Source organism: Lolium perenne, chromosome 4 (genome assembly GCF_019359855.2).
Source record: "Lolium perenne isolate Kyuss_39 chromosome 4, Kyuss_2.0, whole genome shotgun sequence".
Lineage (NCBI taxonomy): Eukaryota > Viridiplantae > Streptophyta > Magnoliopsida > Poales > Poaceae > Lolium > Lolium perenne.
The window spans coordinates 96,115,157-96,129,595 of record NC_067247.2 but is presented as its reverse complement, the minus strand read 5'-3'; the positions used below and the strand labels follow the sequence as shown (position 1 = coordinate 96,129,595).

Below are 14,439 nucleotides of genomic sequence, written 5' to 3'. Positions count from 1 at the left end.
ATTCTATGGATCGACGTGTTATCTAGTTTTAAATCCTTGTTCTAAGCTATGTTGTCATATGTTGTTTCAACCGTCTTAATGTTTTCCCTCAACAGGATGGTTAGACCTCCACCACATCCTCCGCTGGGACCAGCCCTGTTGCAAATGACTCAATTGTTGGGTCAGATGCAGCAAACCCAGCACAACTTCGATCAAGCTCGTCATGGCAATGACTGAGTGATGATCCGGGACTTCTTGCAGCTGAACCCGCGATCGTTCGACTCTACTCATGAACCGCTGGATGCAGATGATTGGGTGCGCGATGTCAATCGGATGCTCAACACAGCGGGAGTCGCCCCAGAAGACAAGGTGCGGTTTGCGACTCACCTACTGAAAGGAGGGTCCGCCGCATGGGGCGCATGGTGGGAGAACTTTCTCGAGATGCGTCCCGCCAATGCGCCTGATGTCACTTGGGAAGAAGTCAGGGAAGCTTTCAGGAGCCACCACATTCCTGAAGGGCTAATGGACAGGATGAAGGAGAAATTTCTTAGTCTTGTTCAGGGAAACAAAGATGTGATGGCGTATAGCATCGAGTTCTCCAAGCTAGCTCGCTATGGTGGTGAAAAAGTGTCCACTGATGCCAAGAAGCAGAAGAGGTTCCGTAATGGCCTCAAGCTGGCACTCAAGTACGCGCTCACTCATGTCACGCTGGATACCTTCGACAAGCTTGTCAACACTGCTATCAAGGAAGAGTCGGGTAGGCTTGCGTTCGAGGAGTCGCGCAAGCATACTCGAGAGGTTGGTGCTCCTTCATCAGCGCCGCCTCAGAAGCGGAGGCTGTGGGTTCCTTATCCCGCACCGCCAAGACAAGCTGCACAAGCTGGGTATGCTCCCCGCGCAGCAAACGCTGGGTATGCTCCCCGCCCTCCCACCCCACAGCTGGCGCAGAGGACCTACCAACCTCCGCCAAGGCCTGCATATGGGGGACCAAGGCCGATGGGTCCACGCACTGACCCCACGTGCTACAAGTGTGGTCAGGCAGGGCACATCTCTACCTTCTTCCCTCAGAAGCTGCCTCCACCACCACCTCGCTCTACTTCGACAAATGTGATGGTTCGTGCACCAGCTCCGGGCCGTGCCTTCAACAACAACAATAGGCAAGGTCTGAGAGCTGCTCGCGTCAACAACCTCAACATCGAGCAAACTGAACAAGCTACCGACGTCGTGCTTGGTACTTTGCTTGTTAACTCTTTTCCGACAAAAGTTCTGTTCGATGCAGGAGCTTCTCTTTCGTTTGTGTCTTCAAGTTTTGCTCATACTCATGAGTTAGTACAAGAGATATTGCCATCTAATCTCGTGGTTCACTCTCCCGGAGGACAAATGTTATCTTTGAAGATAAGCCATGGTAACCAAATTCAAATTGGAAACCATATCTTTCTCGCCTCCTTGATACTCCTTCGAAACTCTGGCATTAATGTTATCCTCGGCATGGATTGGTTGAAGGCCAACAAAGTTGTTATTGATTGCGCCAAGCATTCAGTTTCTTTTCCTACTTCGTCAGGAACCTTGACCTATACACCTTCTCAGAAACCTTCCGTTCAACTCTTTGATTTGAACCCTAGTTCTCTTCCGGAGCTTGAGTCCATACCGGTGGTTTGCGACTTTCCTGATGTCTTTCCTGAAGAACTTCCAGGTATGCCACCTGATAGGGCTGTTGAGTTCGTCATTGAACTAGAGCCTAGAACATCTCATATCTCAAAGCGGCCATACAAAATGGGTCCCAATGAGTTGGCTGAGCCCAAGAAGCACCCAGACGAGTTGCAAAAACTTGGTTTCATTCAGCCAAGTACTTCTCCATGGGGATGTGCTACCATCTTCGTGAAGAAAAAGGATAAAACTGATCGATTGGTGGTTGACTACCGCCCTCTCAATGAGAAAACGATCAAGATTACATATCCTCTTCCTCGCATCAATGAGCTTTTTTATCAGCTTGCGGGTGCAACTGTGTTCTCTAAGATGGATTTGAGAAGTGGTTATCACCAAATCAAAATCCGTAAGGAGGATGTACCCAAGACAGCCTTCAAAACTCGTTATGGTCTCTATGAATACACCGTCATGTCCTTTGGCCTCACTAATGCTCATGCCACTTTCTCTCGATTGATGAACTACATTTTCATGGAGTACCTCGACAAGTTTGTGGTAGTCTATCTCGATGATATCCTTGTCTACTCCAAGTCCAATGAGGAGCATGAAGAGCATTGATACGTCTCCGACGTATCGATAATTTCTTATGTTCCATGCTTGTTTTATGACAATACCTACATGTTTTGTTCACACTTTATATCATTTTTATGCGTTTTCCGGAACTAACCTATTGACGAGATGCCGAAGTGCCAGTTCCTGTTTTCTGCTGTTTTTGGTTTCAGAAATCCTAGTAAGGAAATATTCTCGGAATTGGACGAAATCAACGCCCAAGATCTTAAAATCCCACGAAGCTTCCAGAACACCCGAGAGCCACCAGAGGAGGGCCACAGGGGGCCCACACATGTGGCTGGCGCGGCCCAGGCCTTGGCCGCGCCGCCCTATTGTGTGGCGGCTCCGTACCCCCTCCGACTCCGCATCTTCGCCTATTTAAAGGTCCCTGACCTAAATCTTCGACACGGAAAAGCCACGGTATGAGAAACCTTCTAGAGCCGCCGCCATCGCGAAGCCAAGATCTGGAGGACAGGAGTCTCTGTTCCGGCACGCTGCCGGGACGGGGAAGTGCCCCCGGAAGGCTTCTCCATCGACACCGCTGCCATCTCCACCGCCATCTTCATCACCGCTGCTGTCTCCCATGAGGAGGGAGTAGTTCTCCATTGAGGCCAAGGGCTGTACCGGTAGCTATGTGGTTAATCTCTCTCCTATGTACTTCAATAAAATAATCTCATGAGCTGCCTTACATGATTGAGATTCATATGATGATGCTTGTAATCTAGATGTCATTATGCTAGTCAAGTGGATTTTACTTATGTGATCTCCGGAGACTCCTTGTCCCACGTGTGTAAAGGTGACAGTGTGTGCACCGTGTGGGTCTCTTAGGCTATATTTCACAGAATACTTATTCACTGTTATGGATAGCATAGTGAAGTGCTTATTTATATCCCTTTATGATTGCAATGTGTTTTGTATCACAATTCATCTATGTGCTACTCTAGTGATGTTATTAAAGTAGTCTATTCCTCCTGCACGGTGTAATGGTGACAGTGTGTGCATCGTGTAGTACTTGGCGTAGGTTATGATTGTAATCTCTTGTAGATTATGAAGTTAACTATTGCTATGATAGTATTGATGTGATCTATTCCTCCTTTCATAGTGTGAAGGTGACAGTGTGCATGCTATGTTAGTACTTGGTTTAGTTGTGTTGATCTATCGTGCACTCTAAGGTTATTTAAACATGAATATCGAATATTGTGGAGCTTGTTAACTCCGGCATTGAGGGTTCGTGTAATCCTACACAATTAGTGGTGTTCATCATCCAACAAGAGAGTGTAGAGTATAGCATTTATCTATTTCTGTTATGTGATCAATGTTGAGAGTGTCCACTAGTGAAAGTATAATCCCTAGGCCTTGTTCCCAAATACTGCTATCGTTGCTTGTTTACTGTTCTACTGCATCTGTACTGCCTGCAATATTACCACCATCAACCACACGCCAGTTGTAGCATCAAGCTATTTTCTGGTGCCGTTACTACTGCTCATATACATTCATACCACCTGTATTTCACTATCTCTTCGCCGAACTAGTGCACCTATACATCTGACAAGTGTATTAGGTGTGTTGGGGACACAAGAGACTTCTTGCTTTGTGGTTGCAGGGTTGCATGAGAGGTATATCTTTGACCTCTTCCTCCCTGAGTTCGATAAACCTTGGGTGATCCACTTAAGGAAAACTTGCTGCTGTTCTACAAACCTCTGCTCTTGGAGGCCCAACACTGTCTACAAGAATAGAAGCACCCGTAGACATCAAGCACTTTTCTGGCGCCGTTGCCGGGGAGGAAAGGTAAAAGGTACTCACACTCCGGATCTCGGCTACTAAGCTATTTTCCGGCTCCGTTGTAAGTGCTCGAAGCTATTTCCTTTAGATCCTGCAATTGCATCTTTTTGTTTCTTGTTTTACACTAGTTTGGCATAATGGAAAGCAACATGGAGCTTTTTATTCTTTTTCCTGAGTTAAGACATGGATGGTTTGATGCGAAAATTAAAAAACCCATGGAACATATTAGTATGAATACTTTGAACACCATTGTTGCTAATGATATGGAAAATTCTAAGCTTGGGGAAGCTGGCTTTGATGAGCATGATATTTTTAGTCCCCCAGCATTGAGGAGAAAATTTACTTTGATGATACTTTACCTCCTATTTATGATGATTATAATGATAGTGGTCTTTTGGTGCCGCCTGTTATGGAGGATAAATTTGATTATGATTACAATATGCCTCCTATATTTGATGATGAGAATAATAATGATAGCTACTTTGTTGAATTTGCTCCCACTACAACTAATAAAATTGATTATGCTTATGTAGAGAGTAATAATTTTATGCATGAGACTCATGATAAGAATGCTTTATGTGATAATTATATTGTTGAGTTTGCTCATGATGCTACTGAAAGTTATTATGAGAGAGGAAAATATGGTTGTAGAAATTTTCATGTTATTAAAATGCCTCTCTATGTGCTGAAATTTTTGAAGCTATACTTGTTTTATCTTCCTATGCTTGTCACTTTTCTCTTCATGAACTTGTTTGTTTACAAGATTCCTATGCATATGAAGCATGTTAGGCTTAAATGTATTTTGAATTTGCATCTTGATGCTCTCTTTTGCTTCAAATACTATTTCTTGCGAGTGCATCATTAAAACTGCTGAGCCCATCTTAATGGCTATAAAGAAAGAACTTCTTGGAAGATAACCCATGTGTTTATTTTACTACAGCAATTTTGTTTTATATTTAAGTCTTGGAAGTTGTTACTACTGTAGCAACCTCTCCTTATCTTTATTTTATTGCATTTTTTGTGCCAAGTAAAGTCTTTGATAGTAAGGTTCATACTAGATTTGGATTACTGCGCAGAAACAGATTTCTTGCTGTCACGAATCTGGGCCTAATTATCTGTAGGTAACTCAGAAAATTATGCCAATTTACGTGAGTGATCCTCAGATATGTACACAACTTTCATTAAATTTGAGCATTTTCATTTGAGCAAGTATGGTGCCTCAATAAAATTCGTCTTTACGGACTGTTCTGTTTTGACAGATTCTGCCTTTTATTTCGCATTGCCACTTTTGCTATGTGGGATGGATTTCTTTGTTCCATTAACTTCCAGTAGCTTTGAGCAATGTCCAGAAGTGTTAAGAATGATTGTGTCACCTCTGAACATGTGAGTTTTTGATTATGCACTAACCCTCTAACGAGTTTGTTTCGAGTTTGGTGTGGAGGAAGTTTTCAAGGGTCAAGAGAGGAGGATGATACAATATGATCAAGAAGAGTGAAAGCTCTAAGCTTGGGGATGCCCCGGTGGTTCATCCCTGCATATTTCAACAAGACTCAAGCATCTAAGCTTGGGGATGCCCAAGGCATCCCCTTCTTCATCGACAAAATATCAGGTTCCTCCCTTGAAACTATATTTTTATTCGGTCACATCTTATGTACTTTACTTGGAGCGTCTGTGTGTTTTTGTTTTTGTTTTTGTTTGAATAAATGCTTGTGTGGGAGAGAGACATGCTCCGCTGGTTCATATGAACACATGTGTTCTTAGCTTTTAATTTTCATGGCGAAGGTTGAAACTGCTTCGTTAATTGTTATATGGTTGGAAACGGGAAATGCTACATGTAGTAATTGGTATGATGTCTTGAATAACTTGATACTTGGCAATTGTTGTGCTCATGATTAAGCTCTTGCATCATATACTTTGCACCTATTAGTGAAGAAATACATAGAGCTTGCTAAAATTTAGTTTGCATGATTGGTCTCTCTAAGGTCTAGATATTTTCTGGTAAAGGTGTTTGAACAACAAGGAAGACGATGTAGAGTCTTATAATGCTTGCAATATGTTCTTATGTAAGTTTTGATGTACTAGTTCATACTTGTGTTTGCTTCAAACAACCTTGCTAGCCTAAGCCTTGTATTGAGAGGGATTACTTCTCATTCATCCAAAATCCTTGAGCCTAACACTATGCCATTTGTGTCCACCATACCTACCTACTACATGGTATTTTCCTGCCATTCCAAAGTAAATTGCTTGAGTGCTACCTTTAAAAAATTCAAAATTTATCACCTCTGATTTGTGTCAATGTTTAATAGCTCATGAGGAAGTATGTGGTGTTTATCTTTCAATCTTGTTGGGCAACTTTCACCAATGGACTAGTGGCTTCATCCGCTTATCCAATAATTTTGCAAAAAGAGCTGGCAATGGGATTCCCAGTCCCAAATTAATTAACCTTCATAATTTTACAAAAATAGACACTCCTCCATGGTATGTGATTGTTGGACGGCACCCGAGGATTCGGTTAGCCATAGCTTGAGAAAGCAAAGGTGGGGAGGAGTGTCATCTAAATAAAACTAAAATAAAAAGGCACTCCTTCATGGTATGAGATTGTTGGCAGGCACCCGATGTCAACACCCGGATTTTTAAGTCTGAATGCCTATTATGTCATACATCGCAATCCCAGGAATACTGTTGTTGCGAGGCATAATAGTTAAGTATCACAGTCATCATTCATTACAAACCATAAAGTCTTACAACTTGGAATCACATCATCCATATTACACGAATAGTTGATCTATTGATCAACGAACAAACACAAGTTCATAGCGGAAGCGTAAGATACAAGGACTCTCGAGTCCACTGGCCAACGCTTGACGTCGGAAGACTCCTAGTTGTCGTAGGCGTCCTGCTGGTCATCTCCTTGTTCATCTTCATACTCTGGCCATTTGAATAAACCAGGGACAAAGCCGTGAGTACTTTAAGTACTCGCAAACTAATACCAATGTAAGTGCTAGACATTCTAGTAAGGTTTGCTAAGCTCTAGTTTATTTGCATAAAGCCAGTTTTAGTTCATAAGTATTTGAGAAAAGCTTATTCAAATGCTAACTAACTCAAGTGGGAACATTAGTGTCATTCCCACCATTCAAGTGGTGATTTCAATTCAATTCACCACAATTCATTTCACCATCTTCTTTCAACATCATTTTCAAAAATATGACATCGGAAACTGTATGGCCTTTCCAACCGTCCGTAACCGTGGACGCGGCTATTCGAATAGGTTTACACTCTGCAGAGGTTGCACACTTGTGCCACAACATTTGATTTCATCCGTCGGGATTACCCCGAATCATCGTAACACAGTACGCGGATCATCAACCATAACCTTTCACTTACGAATCCTAGTATGAGCACCTCTCCCCATGAGCTTGGCCTCCCAGTGAAGACCAACTGTCAACCTGGGAACTGCACAGGGCTTGGCCATACAATTCACCTCAATTTCACATCATTTCTCAACAACGGAGGCAGCCTCAAGCGTAACCCTTATGACGTGTGTTCAGAGGGAACCCATACTAAGATGCATAAACTTCCAGTTAAGCCCTACCCATAATCAGGTATTGTGGGGGTACTTAATATTGGAAAGGTATCGCATTCAAACCAATATCATGTTGATCAAAAAATCACTATCTTCTCTTGGTCATATTCACCTTCAAAAATCATTCAACGGAATGCATCATCATTCCAAGGTTTCAAATTCAGTTCAAGTCACATTGTTCCCATCTAGAGTAGTCAAGTTTTATATCATTAGCACTAGCTCTAATTCATGAGGGGTGCTATCTTGCTTGGCTTGATTTAGAATAACTTCACTACTCTAGTAAACTCTTGTCCTTTGACCAAAGTTAACTATAAAAGTAACTTCTTGAGAAACAAGTAAGAACTTGTAATGTATAAACTTGGGATAGGCTTATGTAAGAAAAGGTAAGATTCATGGTGCCTTGCCCCAAGGGGCTTTGCACTTTGCAAGAATATTAGCTTGCCTTGGTAGTTCTCAAAGTTCTCCTCCTCCTCCTCCTGGTAGCAACCTTCTTCTTCCGTGTACTCTCCGGTGCTAGCGTTTAAATTTGAATACGAGTATAATTACTCACTAATTCAATGGCTATTCCATGTATCACATATAAACACACAAACTATTCTATGCACACCAATAATCTAATTAGGGTGCATGGGTTGTGTTGCTTGAGGAGAATTTACTTCTTTTTATTTAATATGTAAATGATAGTTTCCATAGGGTTCTTGAGAAATAATTTCCTCTCATTGAAATCTTCTTAAGATTTAATTTCTCAAACAATCATATATGAACTTATATTGACCTAAGTCAAACATTCATCATTATCATTTGAGAAAATGATTTAAATGAGGTAGACCACCTCATACTATTTAATAGTGTTACATATGATTTAAATCTCCAAGTAATCCATATAAGTGAGTTTGGCCAGGGGTCCAAACATCACATGAATTCATGTGAGACAAAGTTTAAATGAAGTATAAGACTTCATATAATTTACTTAATAGTTTTGGACAATATCAACTACATAAACTAGCCATATTGTCCATTAATTAAACTAGGGCATGATCATGCAAAGTGACCACACCATTTTATTGCATAAACAATTAGTGTAAATCAAATGTGAGCTATTAGAGTTGGAATTAACTTAATATCTATTTTGGTTGATTTTTAATAATTATTTGAATAGGGCAAAGTCATTGTCTTCTTCTTTTTATCAGATTAATTCTACAGCAAATTTGGTCATGGGACCAGTGGAATTCTGTAGATCTTTTCCATAGCTTTCCAACCATATAAAATTCATTGAATTTGGTTAAGCCAATTTGAATCTATTAAATTACAAAGTTTGGGCAGTATTGAAATTATTTGGATTTGTTTAAATGAAGTTTGAATTAAAAAGGCCGGCGGGAAACTAAACTGGGCCAGATTCGAATTAAAACGGCCCAGTCCAGCCCACCACGGTCCAGAGACGCGCGGCGCGCTGACAGGGTGGGGTCCAGGCGTCAGCGGCTCATAAAACCCGAAGCGGTATGTTTTAATCGGGCGCGTTGGATTAGAACACAGATCGACGGTCGAGGTTCATCGTCTTCTCCGACGAGAACCCGACGTGCTGGCGGCGAGCCTAGGGGGTCGGAGAGCTCACCGTGGCTCCAGCAAGGCTTGGCAGTGTGCGCGGTGAAGTTGTGGACGACGGCGGAGCTCCTGGTACCGGCGGCTCGTCCTGGGGTGGCTCCAATCGACGGCGGCGTCCACCAGGTACTGGCGGCTCTGATCTCCAAATTGGAGCAGCTCCGGCGAGAATCGAGCGTGTGGTGTGTTGGTTGAGAAGCAGTGAGAGGTGGAGAGCAAGGTGGTGTGCTCAGATCGACGAGGGGAGTGCTCTATTTATAGCAATGCGAGGGTGCTGCGGGGCAGTGAGGAAGTCGACATGCTTGCGGCGTCTCCAGCGAGCTAGCGAGCTAGGTGAGGGCGTGGCGCTGTTCTGCGGTTCCTGGCGAAGCGTTTGGCGGCGACAGCGTGGTCGGGCGGTGGCTAGGTTGGTCGCATTGTTTCCATGTCTGCCGCGTCTGCGGCGGATCGGGGTCTCCTTCTCCGGCGACGGTGGGCACGGGTCGTGGTCGAGAGCATGTCTGGCGCGTCCGCGGTGGCACGGTGATGCTCAACGTGCTCGAAGGGGGTCCAGGGCTCGCGTGAGGGCGTGGGACGGCGCGTGTCCAGGGCGCGTCTGTGGCGCGCCACGCGTGACATGAGCGGCATACTGGCCGCCATGGGCGCGAGCTGGTCTGGCCAGTGTCGAGCTCCTCCTCGACCAGGGCTTGCCCTAGCATGCTCAGTAGAGTGTGGTGGCGTCGTTTGGCAAGGTGGACAGGTTGGGGAAGGAAGGGGAGAGGAGGTGGTGCGGCAAGGTGGTGACATGGCCGGCATGGCCATGTCCATGCCTTGTTAGCCCTCCCCTAGGGTTTCTATTTGGCATTGAATGGTTTAGAGGGAACCAGGGGACCATTTGGTGTAGGTTGGGGTAGATTAGAGGGGGTAGATCACTATAGCAAATAGTGTCAAATAGTCACATAGATGCCTTTTTGTGAATTTTTCCAAATTTGATTTAATTCAAATTGTTGAAAGTTTTGAATTGTAAGTGTCTCATTGAGTTAGAAATGATCAGAGGTGGTGAAGTGTGGTGGTGGCATTGTTGAATTCAAGTTTTTGCAAAATTGGCTAAGTGGGAGATTGTTGCATATGTTAAAATGTTGCAACTTTGGTTGAGCATAGCTAATGATCAAGAAAGAATTTGGCATGGTGATATTTACAAAAAGTGTTCACCTTGATGTTGACTTGGATGTGGTGCAAAGAGTTAGCAAGGTTTAGTTTGAAAATTTTGAATTGCAAGGGCTCAAAGTAGTGATCAGACTATAATTGACAGATTTGACCATTATCATATGTGAGCAAGTTTTGTATTTGAAATCCATTTGATTTGTGATTCCTTGATTCCAAAAGTTGTAATAAGTGTTTAGTAACATTATTCAACTAATGGTGAAGACCAAATTGGTCTAGGGTAAAAATTTATAAAAATGCCATAGAGCATATGTGAGGGTTTTTAGGGTTTTGCATTTATTTGATTTCTTTCTCTTTTTGGTTTATTTTGTTTGTGATCTTCTCATGATCACATTAGGGTTTTAGGGTTTAGCTTATACACATAATAGCAATCATCATGGCCTATCAATCAAATGCACAAGTCCTATGCATGGCACTATATGCAATTTAAAAAGTTTTTGTTGGTTTGAATTTTTGCTCTCTGGAATTCTCTAACTTTCTTTTATTGAAATTTGGGATGTTACAAACCCTTCCCCCTTACAAAAGATCTCGTCCCGAGATCGAAAAGAAAGTTAGGTACTAAAGAGATCTGGGTACTCCTTCTTCATGAAGTCTTCGCGTTCCCATGTGGCTTCATCTTCAGTGTGATTGCTCCGCTGTATCTTCAGAAACTTGATGCTTCGGGTGCGGGTGGTTCGGTAAGCTTCCTCCAGGATGCGAATCGGCACTTCGCGGTAAGTCAGATCCTTGTTGATATCCACCGATCGGTGATCGATGTTCTTGAACACTTCGGTTTTCTCAGGGACTTCAAGGCACTTCCGGAGGAGTGAGATATGAAACACGTCGTGCACAGCCGACCTTTCTTCAGGCAACTCCAGTTGATAAGATACTTCTCCTCGGCAGCTGAGAACTTTGAAGGGTCCGACATATCGGGGTGCGAGCTTTCCTTTCAGTTGGAATCTCTGCATTCCTTTCAAGGGGGATACCTTGAGATAGACGAAGTCTCCGATCTCGAAGGTCATCTCCCGACGTCTCTTGTCGGCGTAGCTCTTCTGTCTTGATTGCGCCGTCTTGAGGTACTCGCGAATCTTGTGGACTTTCTCTTCGGCTTCACGAAGAACATCTGGGCCAAAGACTTGGCTTTCTCCGACTTCCGACCAGTTCAGGGGGGTACGGCACTTCCTTCTGTACAAGGCTTCAAAGGGGGCCATCTGTAGGCTAGCTTGGTAGCTGTTGTTGTAAGAGAATTCTGCATAAGGTAGGCAGTCTTCCCACTTGGATCCATATTCCAGTACACATGCTCTCAGCATGTCCTCCAGTATCTGGTTGACTCTCTCAGTCTGTCCGTCGGTCTGAGGGTGATAGGCGGTGCTGAAATTCAGACGGGTGCCTAGTCCTTCATGCACTTTCTGCTAGAATCTTGAGGTGAACTGTGATCCTCTATCTGACATTATCGATTTCGGGGTTCCGTGCAGGGCGACTATTCTGGAGATGTATAGTTCAGCTAACTTTGGGCCTTGGTAAGTGGTCTTTACGGCAATGAAATGGGCGACTTTGGTCAATCTATCGACAACTACCCATATTGAATCATTGCCTTTGCTGGATTTGGGCAGTCCGGTGATAAAGTCCATTCCTACGGAGTCCCATTTCCATTCTGGAATCTGGAGTGGCTGTAACAGTCCGGCGGGTCGTTGATGTTCTGCCTTGACTCTTTGACAGATGTCACACTTGGCGATGTAGCTGCCGATCTCTCTCTTCATTCCATGCCACCAGAATTGCTCCTTCAGGTCTTGGTACATCTTGGTACCTCCGGGGTGGATTGAATAAAGGGTGTCATGGGCTTCTTGCAGAATGACTTGCTTCAAGTCTGAGTCCGATGGTACGCAGAGACGTTCTTTGTACCAAAGAACTCCGGCTTCATCTACGGTGAATCCGGGGGCTTTTCCTGCAGCTATCTGTTTCTTGATTCCATCGATGCTAGCGTTGTCCTTCTGGGCTTCCTTGATTTGGCTAACCAAGGTGGGTTGTATTTCTATGCTGGCTAGGAATCCTTCACTAACAAGTTCAAGTCTGAACTGTTCAAACTCTTGATGCAGGCTGGGCTGTTCAGTTGCGAGCATGGAGTTCAACTGACACTGCAGTCGACTCAAAGCATCCACTACCACATTGGCCTTGCCGGGGTGGTAGTGAATCTCCATGTCGTAATCCTTGATCAATTCGATCCATCGGCGTTGTCTCATGTTCAGCTCCTTCTGGGTGAAGATGTATTTGAGGCTCTTGTGGTCGGAGTAGATCTCGCATCGATTACCCATGAGGTAATGACGCCAAACTTTCAAGGCTAGGACCACGGCTGCAAGCTCGAGGTCATGGGTTGGGTAGTTCTGTTCATGTTGCTTTAGCTGTCTTGAAAGGTAGGATACAACCTTGCCTTCTTGCATAAGCACACATCCAAGACCAGTCTTGGAAGCGGCGCAATATACGTCAAAGGGTTTTGCGATATCGGGCATGATCAGGATTGGGGCTGTGGTCAGTCTACTCTTGAGCTGTTGAAAGCTCTCTTCACACTTATCGGTCCACTCAAACTTTCTGTCCTTCTTCAACAATTGGGTCATTGGTCGAGCGATGCTCGAAAAGCCTTCTACAAATCTGCGGTAATATCCGGCTAATCCAAGAAAAGCGCGGACCTCGGTTTGGGTGGTTGGGGCTTGCCATTCCATAACAGTTTTGATTTTGGCGGGATCTACGGCAATTCCTCCTGCAGACAAGATGTGTCCCAGGAATCCAACTTCTTCCAACCAAAACTCACACTTGCTGAACTTGGCATACAACTGGTGATGCCTAAGGGTTTCTAGGACAGTCTCCAAATGCTGTTCATGTTCCTCTTCGGACTTGGAGTACACAAGGATGTCATCGATGAAGACAACGACAAACTTGTCCAAAAAGTTCATGAAGATCTTATTCATGAGATTCATGAAATAAGCGGGGGCATTGGTCAGTCCAAACGACATGACGTTGTACTCGTACAACCCATATCTGGTGGTGAAGGCAGTTTTTGGAATGTCGGTGGCTCGGATTTTCAGCTGATGATATCCAGTTCTAAGATCTATCTTGGAGAAAACTCTGGCTCCGGTGAGTTGATCAAACAAGTCTTCTATCTTGGGTAGGGGGTATTTGTTTTTGATGGTGACATCGTTAAGCTTACGATAGTCCGTACATAAACGATTTGCACCATCCTTCTTGTCCACAAACAAAACTGGTGATCTCCAGGGGGATGCACTTGGTCTAATCAAACCTTTGGCTAACATATCATCTATTTGTTTCTTCAGCTCCACAAGCTCTGTTGCGTTCATGCTGTAGGCTCTCTGGGCTATGGGTCCAGTTCCGGGGATTAACTCGATGATGAACTCGATATCCCTATCCGGGGGCATGCCGGGTAGATCATCCGGAAACACATCAGGGTAGCGACAAACGACCCTGATTTGATCCAGAGTTGGCTTGGATACACTTTGGTTGCAGGTGAATTTTCTGGGTAGTTTTTCAGAGACGTGCTCTACTACGATACCGGTGCTGCTAGTCATGGTTATGGCTTTCTTGGAACAGTCTATCAATCCATTGTGCTTGGACATCCAGTCCATTCCTAGGACAACTTCCAAACCTTTGGTTCCCAGAATGATTAGATTGGCATAGAAATCTACATCATGGATTTTGATAGGTACATTTTTGCAAAATTTTCTGGCTTTGGTGGTTGATCCGGGAATTTGAACTATCATAACATGCTTCAAACTGAGGGGTTGAATTTTACTTGTTGATGCAAAGTCTTCGGTGACAAAAGAATGAGATGCTCCGGAATCAAACAATACTCTGGTAGGGATGTGGTTGACAGAAAACATACCCAGTACAACATCTGGTGCTTCCTGGGCTTCTTTGGCGTTCATGTGGTAGAGGCAGCCGTTGCGGTTATTGGGGTTGTTGGGGGCGAACTTCTTGCCGGTGGAGACACGGCGTTGCTGCTGAGCAGGTGCAGCGGTGTTGCCGGCGAGCTTGGCGAGACGCTTGGGACA

At 44.2% G+C, this 14,439-nt stretch overlaps 1 protein-coding gene across 1 annotated transcript in view; it reads left to right on the top strand.

Moving 5' to 3' along the window:
* The first annotated feature begins 219 nt into the window (after positions 1 to 219).
* The window catches only part of LOC139839039 (uncharacterized), a 47,774-nt gene continuing 33,554 nt past the window's right edge, over positions 220 to 14,439 (top strand). Inside the window, exons 1-2 of the mRNA XM_071829083.1 lie at positions 220 to 1,210; positions 1,673 to 1,825. Of these exons, the coding sequence (XP_071685184.1) occupies positions 220 to 1,210; positions 1,673 to 1,825 (1,144 nt within the window). The remainder of the gene's footprint in view (positions 1,211 to 1,672; positions 1,826 to 14,439) is intronic.